At 37.2% G+C, this 18552-nt stretch overlaps 1 protein-coding gene across 7 annotated transcripts in view; it reads right to left on the reverse strand.

Annotated features, from left to right (window-relative positions):
- The window catches only part of NRG4 (neuregulin 4), a 127504-nt gene that overhangs the window by 3941 nt on the left and 105011 nt on the right, over positions 1–18552 (reverse strand). For all 7 annotated transcript variants that reach the window (XM_079913012.1, XM_079913009.1, XM_079913011.1 and 4 more), the window contains 2 exons: positions 16615–16694; positions 6693–6776 (listed from right to left, as the gene is read on the reverse strand). In XM_079913012.1, coding sequence (XP_079769138.1) covers positions 6760–6776; positions 16615–16694 — 97 coding nt within the window. In that variant the 3' untranslated portion in view covers positions 6693–6759. The remainder of the gene's footprint in view (positions 1–6692; positions 6777–16614; positions 16695–18552) is intronic.

The raw sequence follows: 18552 nt of genomic DNA on the forward strand, positions 1-18552 counted from the left end.
AGCAGCAAGAATGAAGAAACATCACATAAAAGGGATCTTCAGGGCTTCCCTGGTGGCGCAGTGGTTGAGAGTCCGCCTGCCAATGCCCCGGTCCAGGAAGATCCCACATGCCATGGAGCGGCTGGGCCGGTAAGCCATGGCCGCTGAGCCTGCGTGCCTGGAGCCTATGCTCCGCAACGGGAGAGGCCACAACAGTGAGAGGCCAGCGTACCACATTAAAAAAAAAAAAAAAAAGGGATCTTCAATAAGATTATCAGATTTCTCGAAAAAACTGTCAACCTAAAATCTTCTATCTGGCAAAACTGTCCTTCAAAAATGAGGGAGAAATTAAAACATTACCGGACACTGATACAACTGGACCTGCCCTGCAAGAAATGCTAAAGGAAATTCTTCAAGTTGAAATGAAAGGACAAAGGATAGGAACAGGAAACCATATGAAGAAGTAAAGCTCTCCAGTAAAGGTATACATGAACAATTATAGAAGCTAGTATTATAACTTTGATTTGTAACTCTTTGTTTTCCACACAATTTAGGAACGAACATATAAAAATACAATTATTGGTTTATGTTTTTAGTTGGTTTATGTTTTTAGACACAATGCTTAAAGATGTAATCTTGTGACAGTAATAGTTGAAAGGGAGTGAGGGCAAAGTTATATAAGAGCAAAGTTTTTATGCACTATTGACGTTAAGCTGCTGTAAATTCAAATTAGTGTCATTACTTCATGATGGTAAATGGAATCCCCATGGTAACCACAAAGAAATAGCTATAGAATACACACAAAAGGAAAAAAGAATTTAAATGTTTCACTATAAAACAAAACACAAAAGAAAACACTAACACAGAAAATAAGGAGCAAAAATATTCCATGCAAATAGTAACCAAAAGGGAACAGTATATTATTATGAGACAAATAGACTTACAACCTTTTTGGATTTAAAGAGACAGAAAAGTACATTATATGTTAAAAGGTTTTATACAACAATGTTACAGTTATAAACATTTACACATCTAATAACATCCTCAAAATACATTAAGCAAAACACAACATACCAAAACAGCACTGCTTTCATTGCACCCCATAAGACAGAAAATTCTAGCTGTAAATGCTTACGTTTAAAAAAAAAAACCTGAAATCAACATTCTAACTTTATAACTTAAGGAACTAGAAAAAGAAGAACAAACTAAACCCAAAGCTAGTAGAAGGAAGATTAGAACTAAGATAAGCAAAATACTGAAAAGAAAATCAATAGAAAATTTTGAACTAAAAGCTAGTTCTTTGAAAAGGTTAACAAAGTGGAAAAACCTTTAGCTAGATCAATAACAAGAGAAGACTCAACTTCTAAAAACAGAAATAAGAGTAGGGTTATTACTAATGAGTCTACAGAAATAAAAAGGATAAGAGTACTATGAGCAGTTTTAAACAAGTTGAATAACCTAGATGAAATGGATATATTTCTAAAAACAAAAGCACAACCATACTAAGACTGATTAATGAAGAAATAAAAAATCTACATAGACCTATAGGTAGAAGGGAGATTGATTGAATCAGCCATCAAAAACCTCCCAACAAAGGAAAATCCTGCAGCCTCTGGCTTTACTCAATTCAACCAAACATTTAAAGAAGAAATAACTCCAGTCCTCAAACTTTTCAAAAAGATTCAATAGGTGGGAACACTTCCTAATCCATATTATAAGGCCAGTATTGCCCTGATACCAAAGCCAGACAATGACAACACAAGAAAAGAAAAAGACCAATACCCCTGATGAATATTGATGCAAACATCTTAAAGTATTAGCAAACTGAATTCAAGAGCACATTAACAGTTTTATACATTTTGAACAAGTGGATTTATTGCTGCAATGCAAGGATGGTTCAACAGATGAAAATCCAATCAAATACAATACACTGCATTAGCAGAATGAGGGTCACACATGGATCCCATCAGTTGATGCCGAAAAAGAATTTGACAAAATTCTTTTTGATTAAAAAAAAAAAAAACCCACCACTCCCCTAGGAATTGAAGGAAGCTACCTCAATATAATACAGACCACATATGAAAATCTTATAGCTAACATACTCAATGGAGAAGGACTGAAAGAAACAAGACAAAGATGCAGCTTTTACTGCTGCTATTCAACATAGTGTTGGAAGTTTGAGGCAGAGTAATTAGTCAAGAAAAAGATTGAAATTAGGAAGAAGTAAAATTATCTCTGCAGAATACATGATCCTATATGTAGAAAACACTAATGTTCCCTGCACCTCAAAATCTGTCAGAACTTAGAAACAAATCAGCAAAGTTGAAGCATACAGAAGCAACACACAAAATCAGTTGCCTTTCTGTACACTAACATGAACAACCCAAAACAGAAATTAGGATAACTCCCTTTACAATAGCATCAAAAACAATAATATACATAGGAATTAACTTAATGAAGGTGAAAGACTTATACACTGAAAGCCACAAAACATTGCTGAATGATGTTAAAGATGACACATAAATGGAAAGACATCACATGTTCATAGATTGGAAGACAATACTGGTATGATGTCAGGTGATCTACAGATTCAATGTAATCCACTTCAAAATCTCAATGACATTTTTTACAGAAAATAGAAAAATAAGCAGAATATCTAGGATCCCCAAATAGCCAAAACAATCTTGAAAAAGATTAAAGATGGAAGGCTCACACTTCCTGATTTCAAATTTTACTGCAAAGCTACAATAATCAGAACTGTGGTACTGAATAAGAACAGACATATAGACTAGTGGAGTAGAATAAAGAATCCAGAAATCGTCACATATATGGTCAAATGATTCGGGGGAAGTGCACCAAGATCATTTAATGGGAAAGGACAGTGTTTCCAACAAATGGTGTTGGGAAAATAGGATATCCACATGCAAAAGAATGAAATTGGATTTTTATCTAACACCATATAAACGGATCAAAGACCTAAACCTAAGACTTAAAACTCCACTCTTAGAAGAAAACAGGGGAAAAGTTTCAGGACATTGGATTTGGCAGTGATTTCTTGGATATGACACCAAAGTCATAGGCATCAGAAGAAAAAACAAACTGGGCTTCATCAAAAATTAAACATTTATGTATCAAAGGACACTATCAATGGAGTGAAAAAAGCAATCCACAGAATGGGAGAAAATATTTGCAAATCACACATCTGATGAGGGATTAATATCCATTAATATATAAAAAACTCCTAAAATGCAACAACAGCAACAAAAGACAACCCAAATCAAAACTGGGCAAAGGACTTGAATAGTCAGGTATCCAAAGAAGATACAGCATGGCCAATAAGCACGTGAAAAAATGCTCAACATCACTAACCATTTGGGAAATGCAAATCAAAACCATGATGAAATACCACTTCATACCCATTAGGGTGGCTATTATTGGGGAAAAAAAAAAGTGTTGGCAAGGATGTGGAGCAACTGGAACTTCTGTTCATTGCTGCTAGGAATATAAAGTGGTATAGCTGCTGTAGAAAACAGTAAGGCAGTTCCTCAAAAAATTAAATACAGAATTAGCATTTGACTCAGCAATTCCACTTCTGGGTATTTATACAAAAGAACAGAAAACAGGGGCTTGAACAGATACTTGCACATGTATGTTCATGGAAGCATTATCTCAATAGCCAAAAGGTGAAATGACTCATGTTCATTGATTAATGAATGAATAAGCAAAATGTGGTAGATAGATACAGTGGAATATTATTCAGTCACATAAAGGAATGAAATTTGGATACATACTATAGTGCTGATGAACCCTGCAGACATGGTAAGTGAAATAAGCCACACACAAAAGGACAAATACATGATTCTACTTACATGAAGTATTGAGAATATTCAAATACTTAAAGTGGAATGTTGGCTACCAGGGTGTTGAGTGGAGGAATGGGGAGTTATTGTTTAATGGGTACAGTGTTCAGTATGGAATGCTGAGAAAGTTCTGGAGATGAATGGTGGTGATGGTTGCATCAGTGTGAATATACTTAATGCCACTGAATTGTATATGTAAAAATCGTACATCTTATGTATGTTTTTCTACCATAAAAACTTTTTTAAACCACCAAAAGTCACATAACCTAGCTATTTTTTTTAAAAAAAAGGTTATCAAGCCACAAGACACAGAGAAAGTTTAATTTGTATATGGCTAAGTGAAAGAAGACAGTCTGAAAAGGTTACATACTCTATGACTCCAACTATGACATTCTGGAAAACTATAGAGCTAGTAAAGGGATTAGTGGTTATCACTGTGAGATTGGGAAGGCTGAGTAGATGGAGCACAGGAGATCTTTAGGGTGGTGAAGTTATTCAACATGATACTGTAGTGGTGGACACATAAAATGATGCATTTGTCAAAATCCATAAAACTATAACAAAAAGAGGAGCCTTAATGTATAAACTATAGACTTTTGTAAACGTTGTTTCATTTAATTTATAATTGTTTCATTTATATTAGCAAATGTAGTGCACTAGTACATTTTACATAGATGTTTAATAGGGAAAACTGTGTGGGAGAGGGAAGTATATGGGAACTCTCTGCAATGTCTTCTCAATCATTCTATAAATCTGTAACTTTTAAAAAAATAGTCTGTTAAAAAATTCTGTGAGGGTTTTTTGTTTTGTATACTCTAGTGCCTCAAGCTCATATGTATTAGTTGTAAGTGAATGATGGGTAAATGAGTGAGTGAATGAATGAATCAGTGGCACTAGTGACAGATTCAATTCACAGTGCTCACACTGGGCTAGACTGTTGGGAAAAGTCAGTGCGTACCGACTGAGGGATTAATAACCAGAATATCTGAAGAACTCCTAAAATGCAACAATAGCAACAAGAGAAAACCTAGTTCAAAATAAGCAAAGGACTTGAATAGGCAGGTATCCAAAGAAGATATACAGATGACCAATAAGCACATGAAAAGATGCTAAACATCACTAATTAGGGAAATGCAAATCAAAACCACAATGAGATACCACTTCACACCTATTAGGATGGCCGTTAAAACAAACAAAAACAAGTGTTGGCAAGGATGTGGAGAACTGGCTTGAAGGGGAAGTTGTTCACAGGTGGGCTGTTCATTTGGCCAGAGCTTGCTCCTCTGCCTCAGCTATTTACTAGCCCTAGACCTTTGGTGTTCAGAACTCCCACTGCTCCAAGCTACTCCACAACTCTTCATATGTCCTGAAAGTTGCCATTGTTTTTTTCAGTTGGAAAAACTGAAGAAACTGTTCTGGCCTAATGAATTCTTTATTTTGCTCCTAATAAGATGAAAACCTCACATTCTGCAAAATCATGCCCTAAAATTAAAAGCCTTATGGGGAAAATAAGTTTGGAATTTTGTAACCTGAGCAGTAACAAAAACTAGAATCCTAAATTTCCACTAGTATCCACTGAGAATTAGTCCATCTTCTGTATACTTAAACTTTTGGGCTTGTGTTTCTTTCAGATATAGATCCTTGAAATCAATTGCTTCTCATAGAGAAATGATTTTCATCAATATGAAAAATATGACCTAAAGGTAGCTGCCAATGATAGGGATAGAGCAGGATAGTTAACACACGTAGTTTTAGAAGTCCCACTAGGGGATTATAGACACAAAGGGAACTTTGGGAGACCATTGTAAGCTAATGAACACTCAAGAAAGCAATCAGAACACTGTGAAACAAAACAGCTCTGCTTAACAATGAAACCATGCAATAAAAGCACGAGATATGCCCCAGGCCATTAAGTGAAAAAACAAGGCCTGCAGCCTGCTGGTCAAGGTCAGCAAGATAATGATCCTTAGGACGTGCACCTGAGCATGTACAGGAATACAGGGGAAAGGTGGCATTCCAAAGTATAAGACCCTCATACTGAAACCTGAGATGATTTAACATATTTTAGCCTATGTTACCACCCTTCTGCTGATTTGAATAGCACCCTGACAGTCCCCGTTTGACCAAATAGGGTCAAAAACTCTTCTGCCCCACCCAAAGGAGGAGCTAGTGATGTAAGCGTGATGTCTACTCAAAGAATGTGGAAGAAGGTGGGCTTCTCCCACTTCCCACTTTTCCTTTGATTATAAAAACGTAGCCCACTTAGTTCCTGGGGCAGAGCTCTCTTGCCTGCCCACTTGTATCCTTCAGAAGCATCCTATACTAATAAATCCACTTCTTACCTGCCACTTTGTCCCTCACCGAATTCCTTCTGCACCGAGACATAAGAACCTGTGAGTTATTAAGTCCCGAGACAAGTTGTGTGGTTTCACCTTCATCAATCAGTGCTTTTTTTCTAATCACCGGGTGAAATGTCTTCATGCCTTACCTGTACTTGCAACTTCCCCAGACAGCTTAACCCAGTGAAAGCCACTGAAGCCTCTCCTTGCCCTTAGTTAGCATTTTCATCTTTTCTCTTAGGGTCGTGGTATATTTGCTAAAAGTTTCTCCTTAGCTGTGAGAAAGTTTGCCTCTGGATGCTTCAACACATTAGCTTACTGGGAAAAATCATGTTTGACCAATGCAACTCTCACATAGGATTGATATTACTCCCCTATTTACCTGCTGCAAATGAGCTAATAATACACGGGACAGAAACACACATACCTTGCAATAGGACAGTGTTTCAGGGTATGATAACTTTCAGTCTTTTATTTAGAGAACAAAGAAGGATTAATGTTTAATTTCTTTTACCTTTTGGTGTTACATTTTCTGCCTTTGTAACAAAAAAGCAGTGATTTGGGTTCACTGTGATATTTCTTCAATGTTCTCCATGACCTATAGAAAATAAGAAGATGTTTTCTCCATCTCAATTTTTCTTTATATGCACACCTTCCAACACATCTTTATTTTATTCACACATATACATCCATCCCTTCTGTTTGTGATATGAAGAGTTGAGGTGAACTAGCCTAGAACATCCAAATAAGCCACACGACGCTCCTCAGAACACAGAAGAGTTGTGTCAGCACCTCCATTCAGATCTCACAGAGGAAAGTGTCCCTGCCTTTCCTCACTGCCTGTTTTCTGTTACCTGAAGTTCTAACAAGCCTGGTGAAATTTTTTTTTTTTTTTTTTTTTTTTTTTTGCAGCACGTGGGCCTCTCACTGTTGCGGCCTCTCCTGTTACGGAGCACAGGCTCTGGACACGCAGGCCCAGTGGCCATGGCTCGTGGGCCCAGCCACTCCGTGGCATGTGGGATCTTCCCAGACTAGGGCATGAACCCGTGTCCCCTGCATGGGCAGGCGGACTCTCAACCACTGTGCCACCAGGGAAGCCCCGTTGGTGAATTTTTTAAAAGATATTACAAATGATAAAGAGAGTAAGGGGAAAAAATTGCTAGAGTGAGTCATTCAAATGGCAATAAAAATTAATAACTGATGGCAAGAAAACAGAAGAAAGTAGCAAAAACAAAACAAAAATCAGGACTAAAAACCAAACCAAACCAAACCAAAAAAACCCTGTGGCTAGCTAGGACTATTTAATGTAGGGACAATTCCCTCCATAGCCGATGAGCCCTAAGTCTGTAACCCATATCTGTGGAAGCATAAGTGCAGTACAAAAAACTTGGACTTGGGGTTTAAATCCTTGTTCTACCACCTCATGTGTGATCTTGATGTTAACCTCTCTAAGCCTCAGTTTTCTCTTTTGTAGAGTGAGAATAATACCACCTGCCTCACAATGGGTGTTAGGACTTAAAAGAGTTCTCCTTCTCCGATATGAAATATCAACCACAGTGCCTGGCACCTACAGACACCTGATGTTCATGATTACGTATTACACTGCTTTCTTTTCATTTGAAGAGCTGTACTTTCAGAACTAGTGCATTATTGCAATAGGGATACATAATCACAATCTAAATGTATGCTAGGACTTTAGGCTGTAGGTTTACTTAATGAACGAATTGAAAAGATTGCCTAGGGAGGTTTATATTCCAGAGGCACACAGGGTGACACGAACAAACCTATCAGAAGGGAGTGATAAAATGAATAAAGCTTTATGGTGTGGTGGCAAGAGGAGTTTCCTGGTGAAAGCAGGTCATTAATAAAATTTAAAATAGAGTGTACCATCATGCTGTGATTTTCATAACAAATACGAGCTAATAGCATTAAGCAATTCCCAGTCCGCATGATCAACTTTATTTTCATGACACAGATCTTGTCACATGCGGTAAAAGGCATTTCTTTTTGCTTTTCTTAAAGTAATGGCCTTGCAGTTACTGATAGACTGTTTGACCTTGAAAAAATAAGTGGTCAGTCAGCTAATTTTGTGAGCTATGCCCAATACCTTATCTAGATTTTTACCCTTTGTTGTGACATTTTCTGCCTCCATTAAAGGAAAGCAGCAAATTAATACTTAAGTGCCAAAACTCTTTTCTCAATGAAACCAGAGTACCTCTGTGTGGAAAGGCTCCAAGGTAGCTTCTATTTTATTACAAACATGTCTTTATAAACAGGAAGAGGTCGACTTGTTTTTTATGTGTGTACATTTTCTAAAAAATAATTGAGTTTTTACCATCCCATTGAACGTTCTGAAAAAAAAAATTAAGAGGCAAACCTTTTGAAGAGAAATGTTATTGGTGAATTACAAACACGGATCCTTGTGCAGTCAGTCAACCATTCCTACATTTCTTCTTGTCAGACTTAGCCTTATTTGTGTTAATCTTCCCAGTTAAAACCATGCTCAATAATAAATTTTCAGTTCTCTGAGAATTTCTTCACTGGTTACTTTACCATCAGGCATTTTACAAATGAATGTAGTTCCAGACAGTATCATTATTACAAATTTAGCAAAAATCAACAAACTCACCAAATCATTAAAATACATGATTTCACTCAATTACAAAGTAGAGGAACACATCTCAATCTCTTGATAACTCAAAAGTTAATTTTGAGCATATTAAAATGAATCATGTGACAGTATCATTTAATAACAGCATCTCTTTCTGGCTTTTTATTGCAAAATATACATAATAAGATTTACCATTTTAACCATTTTTAACTGTACAGTTCAGTTCCACACTGTTGTACAATCATCACCGCCATGCATCTCCAAAACTTTTTCATAATCCCACACTGAAACTCTGTAGTCATTAAATAACTCCCCATTCTCCTACTCTTAGCCCCTGGTAACAACCATTTTACTTTCTGTCTCTATGAATTTGATTACTCTAGATACTTCAAATAAGTGAAATCATGTAATACTTATCTTTCGTGTTTGGCTTATTTCACTTAGCCTACTGTCTTAAAAGTTCATCCATGCTGTAGCATGAATCAGAATTTGATTCCTTTTTAAGGCTAAATAATATTCCATTGGATTTATGTACCACTTTGGGTTTATCAATTCATTCCTTTTTAAAAAAATGTTTTATTTAAGTATAGTTGATTTACAATGTTGTGTTAATTTCTGCTGTACAGCAAAGTGATTCCATTATACATATATATATATATATATATATATATATACAATCTTTTAAAAAATATTCTTTTCCATTATGGTTCATCACAGGATATTGAATATAGTTCCCTATGCTATACAGTAGGACCTTGTTGTTATCTATTCTATATATAACAGGTTGCATCTCCTAACCCCAAACTCCCACTCCATCACTCCCCCACCCCCACCCCCTGATAACCACAATTCTGTTCTCTATGTCTCTGAGTCTGTTTCTGTTTCATAGATAAGTTTATTTGTGTTATATTTTAGATTCCTCATATAAGTGATATCACATGGTATTTGTCTTTCTACTTACTTCGCTTAGTATGATAATCTCTAGATCCATCCATGTTGCTGCAAACAGCATTATTTCATTCTTTTTTCATGGCTGAGTAATATTCCATTGTGTATATATACCACATCTTCTTTACCCATTCATCTGTCAGTGGATATTTAGGTTGTTTCCATGTCTTGGCTATTGTGAATAGTGCTGCTGTGAACACAGGGGTGCATGTATCTTTTCGAATTATAGTTTTGTCTGAATATGTGCCCAGGAGTGGGATTGCTGGATTATATGGCAACTCTGGTTTTAGCTTTTTGAGGAACCTCTGTTTTCCATAGTGGCTGCACCAGTTTACATTCCCACCAACAGGGTAGGAGGGGTTGCTTTTCTCCACACCCTCTCCACCATTTGTTATTTGTAGACTTTTTAATGATGGCCAGTCTGACCAGTATGAGGTGATACCTCATAGCAGTTTTGATTTGCATTTCTTTAATAATTAGAGTCGTTGAGCATCTTTTCATGTACCTGTTGGCCATCTGTATGTCTTCTTTGGAGAAATGTCTGTTTAGTTCTTCTGCCTATTTTTTTTTTTTTTTGCACTATGTGGGCCTCTCACTGCTGTGGCCTCTCCCGCTGCGGAGCATAGGCTCCGGACGCGCAGGCCCAGCTGCCCCGGGGCATGTGGGATCCTCCCGGACCGGGGCACGAACCCGTATCCCCTGCATCGGCAGGCGGACTCCCAACCACTGCGCCACCGGGGAAGCCCTTCTGCCTATTTTTTGATTGGGCTGTTTGGTTTTTTGTTGAGTTGTATGAGCTGTTTGTATATTTTGGAGATTAAGCCCTTGTTGGTTGCATCATTTGCAAATATTTCTCCCATTCCGTGGGTTGTCTCTTTGTTCTGTTTATGGTTTCCTTTGCTATGCAAAAGCTTATAAGTTTGATTAGGTTCCATTTGCTTATTTTTGCTTTTATTTCTATTGCTTTAGGAGACTGACCTAAGAAAACCTTGGTACAATTTATGTCAGAGAATGTTTTGCCTATGTTCTCTTCTAAGAGTTTTATGATGTCATGTCCTATGTTTAAGTCTTTAAGCCATTTAGAGTTTATTTTTGTGTATGGTATTAAGGTGTGTTCTAACTTCATTGATTTACATGCAGCTGTCCAGTCAGTTCATTCCTTGATGGACATTTGGGTGGTTTCCATCTTTTGGCTATTGTGAATAATGCTTCTATGAACAGTGGTATACAAATAACTATTTGAGCTCCTGGCTTGGATTCTCTTACGTATATGCCCTGAAGTGGAATTGCTGGATCATATAGTGATTCTATGTTTAATTTTTTTGCAGTCACTTCCCATTCCAAACTCAACCCTAGGCAACCACTTGCATAGTATCTTCAAGGTTCATCCATGTTATAGCATTAACCTTAATATAAATGCAAGCATGCAATTTGTGGTCTTTTGTGGCTGGTATCACTTAGCATAAAGATTTATCCATGTTACGGAGTGTATCAATACTTTGTCCCTTTTTATGGCTGAATAGTATTCCATTTTATGGACATACCATATCTAGTTGATGAATATTTAGATTATTTCCACTTTGGGTTTATTATCAATATTGCCACTGTGGACATTCAAGTCTTTGTGTAGACATATGTTTTCATTTATTGTGGGTTGTTATCTAGAGATGGGATTGCTGGATATTAAGATAAATTTATGTTTAACTCTTTAAGAAACTGCTAAACTGTTTTCCACAGTAGCTATACTATTTATTTCTTTTCTTTTTTTTAAATTGAAATATAGTTGATGTACAATATTATGTTAGTTTCAGGTGTCCTACATAATGATTTGACATCTGCATACATTATGAAATAATGATAAGTCTAGTAATCATCTGTCCCATACAAAGTTATAATATTATTGATCATATTCTTTATGCTGTATGTTACATCCCCATGACTTATTTATTATATAACTGGAGGTTTGTACCTCTTAATGCCCTTCACCTATTTTGTCCACCATCCCTCCTTTCTGGCAACCACCCATTTGTTCTCTGCATCTATGAGTCTGTTTTTATAGATTCTTCCTTTTGTAATTTTTGTATTTCTAGCTGTGGTTTCTTCTTTTCTGCTTATATAAATCCCTTTAACATTTCTTGTAAAGCCAGTTTACTGGTGCTGAACTCTCAGCTTTGGCTTGTCTGAAAAACTCTTTATCTCTCCTTCCTGGGTAGAGTATTCTTGGTTGTAGGTTTTTTCCTTTCCTCACACTGAACATACTGTGCTGTTCCCTTCTGACCTGCAAAGTTTCTGCTGAGAAGTCAGCTGACAGTGTTATGAGTTCCTTTGTACATCACTAGTTGTTTTTCCCTCACTGCTTTTAAGATTCTCTCTTAACCTTTAATTTTTTGCCATTTTTAATTACAATGTGTCTTGGTGTGGACCTCTTTGGGTTCATCTTGTTTGGGACTCTCTGTGCTTCCTGGGCCTGGATGTGTTTCCTTTCCTAGGTTAGGGAAGTTTTCAACTATTATTTCTTCAAATAAATTCTCTGCCCCTTTCTCTCTCTCTTCTCAATTTCTGAGACCTCTATAATGTGGATGTTAGTACTCTTGATGTTGTCCCAAAGGTCTCAAACTATCCTGATTTAAAAATCTTTTCTTCTTTTTTCTGTTCAGCTTGGGTGATTTATACTACTCAGTTTTACTTTTTTACATATACATGAAATATACATGTTAACAAATTCCCAGTATACAATATAGTATTATTAACTACAGTCATCATGTTGTACTTTAGATTTCTTCATTTATTCATCCCTACATAACCGCAACTTTGCAACCTTTTGACCAGCGTCTCCCCACTTCTCCCACTTCCTTACCCCCATAACCACCCTTCTTCTACTCTCTGCTTCTGTGTAACTTTTTGTAGGTAAAACGTATGTGGGACTTCCCTGGTGGTCCGGTGGTTAGGACTCTGCACTTCCACTGCAGGGGGCGCGGGTCCAATCCCTGGTCAGGGAACTAAGATGCTGCATGCCAGGCAGTGTGGCCAAAAAAAAAAGATTAAAAAAAACATATAAACGAGGTCATGAAGTATTTTTCTTTCTTTGTCTGGCTTATTTCACCCAGCATACTGTCCTGCAGGTCCATTCATGTTGTTGCAAATGGCAGGATCTCCTTTTCAAAGGCTGAGTAATATTTCGTTGTGTATACCACCATTTCTTTATCCGTTCATCCACTGATGGACACAGGTTGTTTTCATATCTTGGCTCTTGTAAATAATGCTACAATAAACATGGGAGCACAGCTATCTCTTTGAGGTACTGATTTCATTTCCTTTGGGTATATACCCAGAAGAGGGATTGCTGGGTTATACGGTAGTCCTATTTTTAATTTTTTGAGGAACCTCCATAACATTTTTTTTTTTTTTTTTGCAGTGTGTGGGCCTCTCACTGTTATGGCCTCTTCCGTTTCGGGGCACAGGCTCTGGACGCGAAGGCTCAGCAGCCACGACTCACAGGCCCAGCCGTTCCGTGGCATGTGAGATCTTCCCGGACCGGGGCACGAACCCTTGTCCCCTGCATCGGCAGGCAGACTCTCAACCACTGCGCCACCAGGGAAGCCGCATAACATTTTCTATAATGGCTTAACCAATTTACATTCCCACCAACAGTGTACAAAGTCTCCTTTTTTTCCAACATCCTTGCCAACACTTATCTTTTTGATAATGGTCATGAGGTAATATTTCATTGTGGTTTTGATTTGCATTTCCCTGATGATTAATGATAGTGAATACCTTTCATATACTTGTTAGCTATTTGTATATCTTCTTTGGAAAAATGTCCATTCAGGTCCTTTGCTCCTCTCCTCCTTTTTGGTCACACACACAAAGGAAAAAACTAATTTCTGGAAACTCTGGGAAATTTTTTGTCTCCTTCATGGGCTTATGTATTAAGATGTAATTGGTCCTATGACGCTCAGTAAGAAGAGAGAGGAATCTTACTTGAACTTAAGGTTTAAAAAATAAAACTTGTGATTAACTGATAAGAAATCCTACACTTAAAATCCCATTTGACTGCTTTATAAACAGTTAGTTTAATATTTCATATATTTAGAATTATAGCAGTAAAAAGGCATTCCACATACATTTCTCTGAGAACTCAAAGAAAGAATGAGCTTAGCATGCTGGAGATGCCCATTTTAAAATTGGGTTGGTTGGTTTTTTTGCTATTGAGTTGTATGAGTTCCTTATTTATTGTGGGGTTTAACCCCTTTTCTGATATATATTTGCAAATATTTTCTCCCATTCCTTAGGCTGCATTCTCATTTTGTTGATTATTTCTTTTGCTGTGTGAAGATTTTTAGTTTGATGTAGTCCCTCTTGTTTATTTTTGCTTTTGTTGCCTGAGCTTTTGGTGTCATATCCAAAAAATCATTGCAAATGCCAAGGAGCTTTTTTCCTATATTTCCTTCTAGGAGTTTTATGGTTCAGGTCCTGCATGTAAGTATTTAATTCATTCTGAGTTGATATTTGTGTATGATGCACTATAGTGGTCCAATTTCATTCTTTTCTATTTGGATATCCAATTTTCCCAACACCATTTATTGAGAAGACTATCTTTTGTGTATTCTTGGCACCCTTGTCAAAAATTCATTGACTGTACATGATGGGATTCATTTCTGGTTTCCTCAATTCTGTTCCATTATCTATGTGTTTCTTTTTATGCCAGTACCATACTGCCTTGATTACTGTAGCTTTGTAATATAATTTGAAACCAGGAAGTATGTTGCCTCCAACTCTCCTCTTCTGCGAGATTGCTTTGGCTATTCAGAGTCTTTTGTGGTTTCATACAAATTTTATGATTGTTTTTTCTGTTTCTGTGAAAAATGCTATTGGAATTGTATGGTTTTCATTGTACAGATCTTTCACCTCCTTGGTTAAATTTATTCCTAAGTATTTTATTCATTTTGACGCTACTGAGGATAGGATTGTTTTCTTGATTTCCTTTTTGTATAGATCACTGTGTAGAGAAATGCAACTGATTTTTATATGCTGATTTTTGTATCCTGCAACTTTCCTGAATTCATTTATTTGTTCTAACAGTTTATTAATGAGTGTTTAGGGTTTTCTACATATATGATCATGTCATCTGCAAACAGAGATAATTTAACTTTTTCCTTTCATATCAGGATATTTTTTCCTTTCTCTTCTTTTCTTTTCTTTGTCTGATTGCTCTTGCTAGTACTTCCAGTACTATGTTGACTAGAACTTGTGAGAATGGGCATCCTTGCCTTATACTGAATCTTAGAGAAAAACCTTACAGTTTTTCCCCATTGATAATGATGTTAGCTGTGGGATTTTCATAAATGGCCTTTATTGTGTTGAGGAAGTATCTTTTTATACCTATTTTGTTGAGAGTTTTTATCATAAATGGATGTCAAACTTTGTTAAATGCTTTTTCTGCATCTACTGTGATGATGTGTGTTTTTTTTTTTTTTTTGGTACATGGGTCTGTTGTGGCCTCTCCCGTCGTGGAGCACAGGCTCTGGACACACAGGCTCAGCAGCCATGGCTCACGGGCCCAGCCGCTCTGCAGCATGTGGGATCCTCCCAGACCGGGGCGCGAACCCGCGTCCCCTGCATCGGCAGGCGGACTCTCAACCACTGCGCCACCAGGGAAGCCCGATGATGTGGTTTTTATCTTTCACTCTATTAACGTGGTGTATCACATTGACTGATTTTCATATGTTAAACTAACAGGTTTGTAATTTTGATTGGATGTTAGATATGTGAATTTTACCTGTTGGGTACTGGATTTTTTTTTTTTTTTGTATTATTGAGCTTTGATCTCGGATGCAGTTATTTGGAAACAAGTTGATTCTTTCAGTTCTTGCTTTTAAGGTTTGTTAGGCAGGACTGGAGCAGTGCTCAATCTAGGGCTAATTATTCCCCACTACTGGGGAAACACTCTTCTGTGTACTCTACCTACTACCCAATGAATATTTAGGATTTTTAGCCTTATTATTGGGAACAGGCACTTTTCCTAGCCTTGTGTGAGTACTGGGTACCTCTAATCCTGTCAGGTAATTCTTACCCTAACCTCAAGTATTTTCCTACTATATATGTGCTGATTATTACTCAGCTGAATACTTGAACTGAAGATCTCTGAAATTCTCTCTCTTTGCAGCTCTCTCTTTTCCAGTACTCCATTCAGTGAACTATAGCCACATTGATGTTTCTGGACTCTCAGCTTCATCTTCTCAATTCAGGGAATCAACCAAGCTCAGCCTGGGCCATCCCCCCAAACCCCTGTGCCACAGCCTGGAAACTCCTTCAAGGCAATAATCTGAGGCAATCATTGGCTCATCTCAATGATGGTTTCCCATCTCTCAGGGATCACGATCCTGTTTCCTGTCCTCCAATGTCTTGAAAACCATTGCTTAATGTATAATGTCCATTTTTAAATATTTCAAGTAGTAGGTAAATCCAGGCCCTATTACTCCATCTTGGTCAGAAGCAGAAGTCTCACAATACTTTTAAAACATGAACTGACCTATAAGCTTCCCAAAGATTTGCCTATACTTGTAGGTAAAAATCCTCCTCCTCCTCCCTGTCGACCAGCCCACTTCAGATTACTTCTGGAGAGATCAGTCCCTTACAGTAATCTATGTAACACATTATAGCTAACATTGTAATTTCACATATTGAGATAACATGGTTTTCTTTGGGGTAAAAAGGTGACTTGTGTCATATAGGTAGTAAGAAATTCATCTTCACATGAAAAACCCACAGAAAAAAATTTTGGGTCAACCATTTTTTGGATAGATCCAAATCCCATGTAACAACCACCATCTAATCTAGGGCTTTAAAATAAGCACTTCATTTTGAATTTACTCACTGTGGTGGACACTGGTACTGCTTGTCTCTACCAGGCTGATATCATACTGGATCGAACTGGCCCTCTGAAGGTGGCCCTTCCTGACAGTAAAGAGGAAAGAAACACACAAATGGAAAATGGGTAAGTGGAAAACCGGAAAGAAAGTTTAAAGTTGAATATGTGGAGGTACATTTTCCTTTCCACAACTCTCTGAAACTGCCAGAGCTTCCCTCAAACGATGCCCCATTATTTAACAAATCCACCAGGCCAGGTAGGTCATCTGTGGGGACCTCAGATGCTGATGATGCCACTTAGTCTTCCTCCTTTAAGACAGCAGAACTGTTGTATTTTAGTGTAATGTTTTTGTGCTCTTCTTCAAGTGGCTAGCTTTAATTATTAGTTGGGACCCTTATGTGACATGGGGTGGCTTTAGTCAACTATTGAAAAACTCATTTGCACTTTTATAAGGTTTCAGTTCATCAATCTTTTTGGTCATCGAGTCAATTAATATAGGTTCTAATTGTATTCAGGTGTCATGACAGAGTTTTAAAAAACTACTTTTGGGGCTTCCCTCGTGGCACAGTGGTTGAGAGTCCGCCTGCTGATGCAGGGGACACGGGTTCGTGCCCCGGTTCGGGGAGATGCCACGTGCCGCGGAGCGGCTGGGCCCGTGAGCCATGGCCGCTGAGCCTGTGCGTCCGGAGCCTGTGCTCCGCAATGGGAGAGGCCACAACAGTGAGAGGCCTGCGTACCGCAAAACAAAAACAAAAACAACTACTTTTAATATTAAATGAGGTTTTGGAATGTACACTTCCTTTCAGTTTTTTTCAATAAGTCAGTACCTAAAATATTACCTTACATGAATAAAAATTAATTCAAAACCACTTTTACCATAGCAAAATGAAAGTGTTTTGTAAAAATATACTGATTCCTCCTCATGAAACACAATTGATTCTAGCCTGGAATTCAGCATTAGTGGGTTATCATTTTGGACCTCATTCAAATATGGCATTAATTACTTATTAAATTTCAAAAGGCCCTCAGCTTAAAGAAATTGCAGAAGTGAAACTGCTTGGTTGCAGCACATATAGTTTTTTAACTTTACAAGACATTTGCAAACTGAATCAAAAGTGTTCAAAACTGTTTCAAACTCTAAAATCTCACATTTTATATTGTTTGGGTTTTTAAAAAAAGTTTTGCCAATCTTATGGGCGAGATAATTGCAGGCTGAATTTGCAGTTTCCTGACTAAGAAGATTGAGCATCTTTTCATGTTTATTTTATGGAATTTTCTTCATCTTTTATAAGTTTTTTTATTTTTCCCATTTGTCTACAGGTTTACTATTTTCTTGATTTGTAGGAGTTCATGATGCATCTATTTTCACATGTTGCAAACATCTTCTCCCACTTTGTAGATAGGCTTTTTTTTCAATAGTGTCTTTTGATAACTAGAAGTTTAGTCAAATTAATCTGCCATTTGTTTTACAATTTGTACTTCTTGAATCTTGTTACAGAAATCTATCCCTACCCCCAAGGGCACAAAGACATTCTTTAAATGTTCTTCTGAGAGTTTTCATTTTGCATTTCACATTTAGGTCTTTAATCTACCTGTACTGATTTTGAGGTATGCTTTGAGGCAAAGATCCAACTTTACTTTCTTCCATGTGGATAAACAGTAATGCCAAGACTATTTATTGGAAAGTCCGTTATTTCCCCACTGCACTGTAAACCATTTCTGTTGTACAGTCGACCTGCTGTATCAGAGGGTTCTGCATTCGTGGATTCAAACAATCTCAAATCGAAAATATTTGAAAAAGAAAAAAGAGAATATAGAAAGCTCCAAAGAGCAAAACTTGAATTTGCCTAATGCTGGCAACTATTTACATAGTATTTATATCATATTTACAACTATTTACCTACCATTTACATTGTATTAGGTGTTCAGAGATGATTTAAAGTA

This window comes from Stenella coeruleoalba (genome assembly GCF_951394435.1).
Source record: "Stenella coeruleoalba genome assembly, chromosome: 2".
NCBI lineage: Eukaryota > Metazoa > Chordata > Mammalia > Artiodactyla > Delphinidae > Stenella > Stenella coeruleoalba.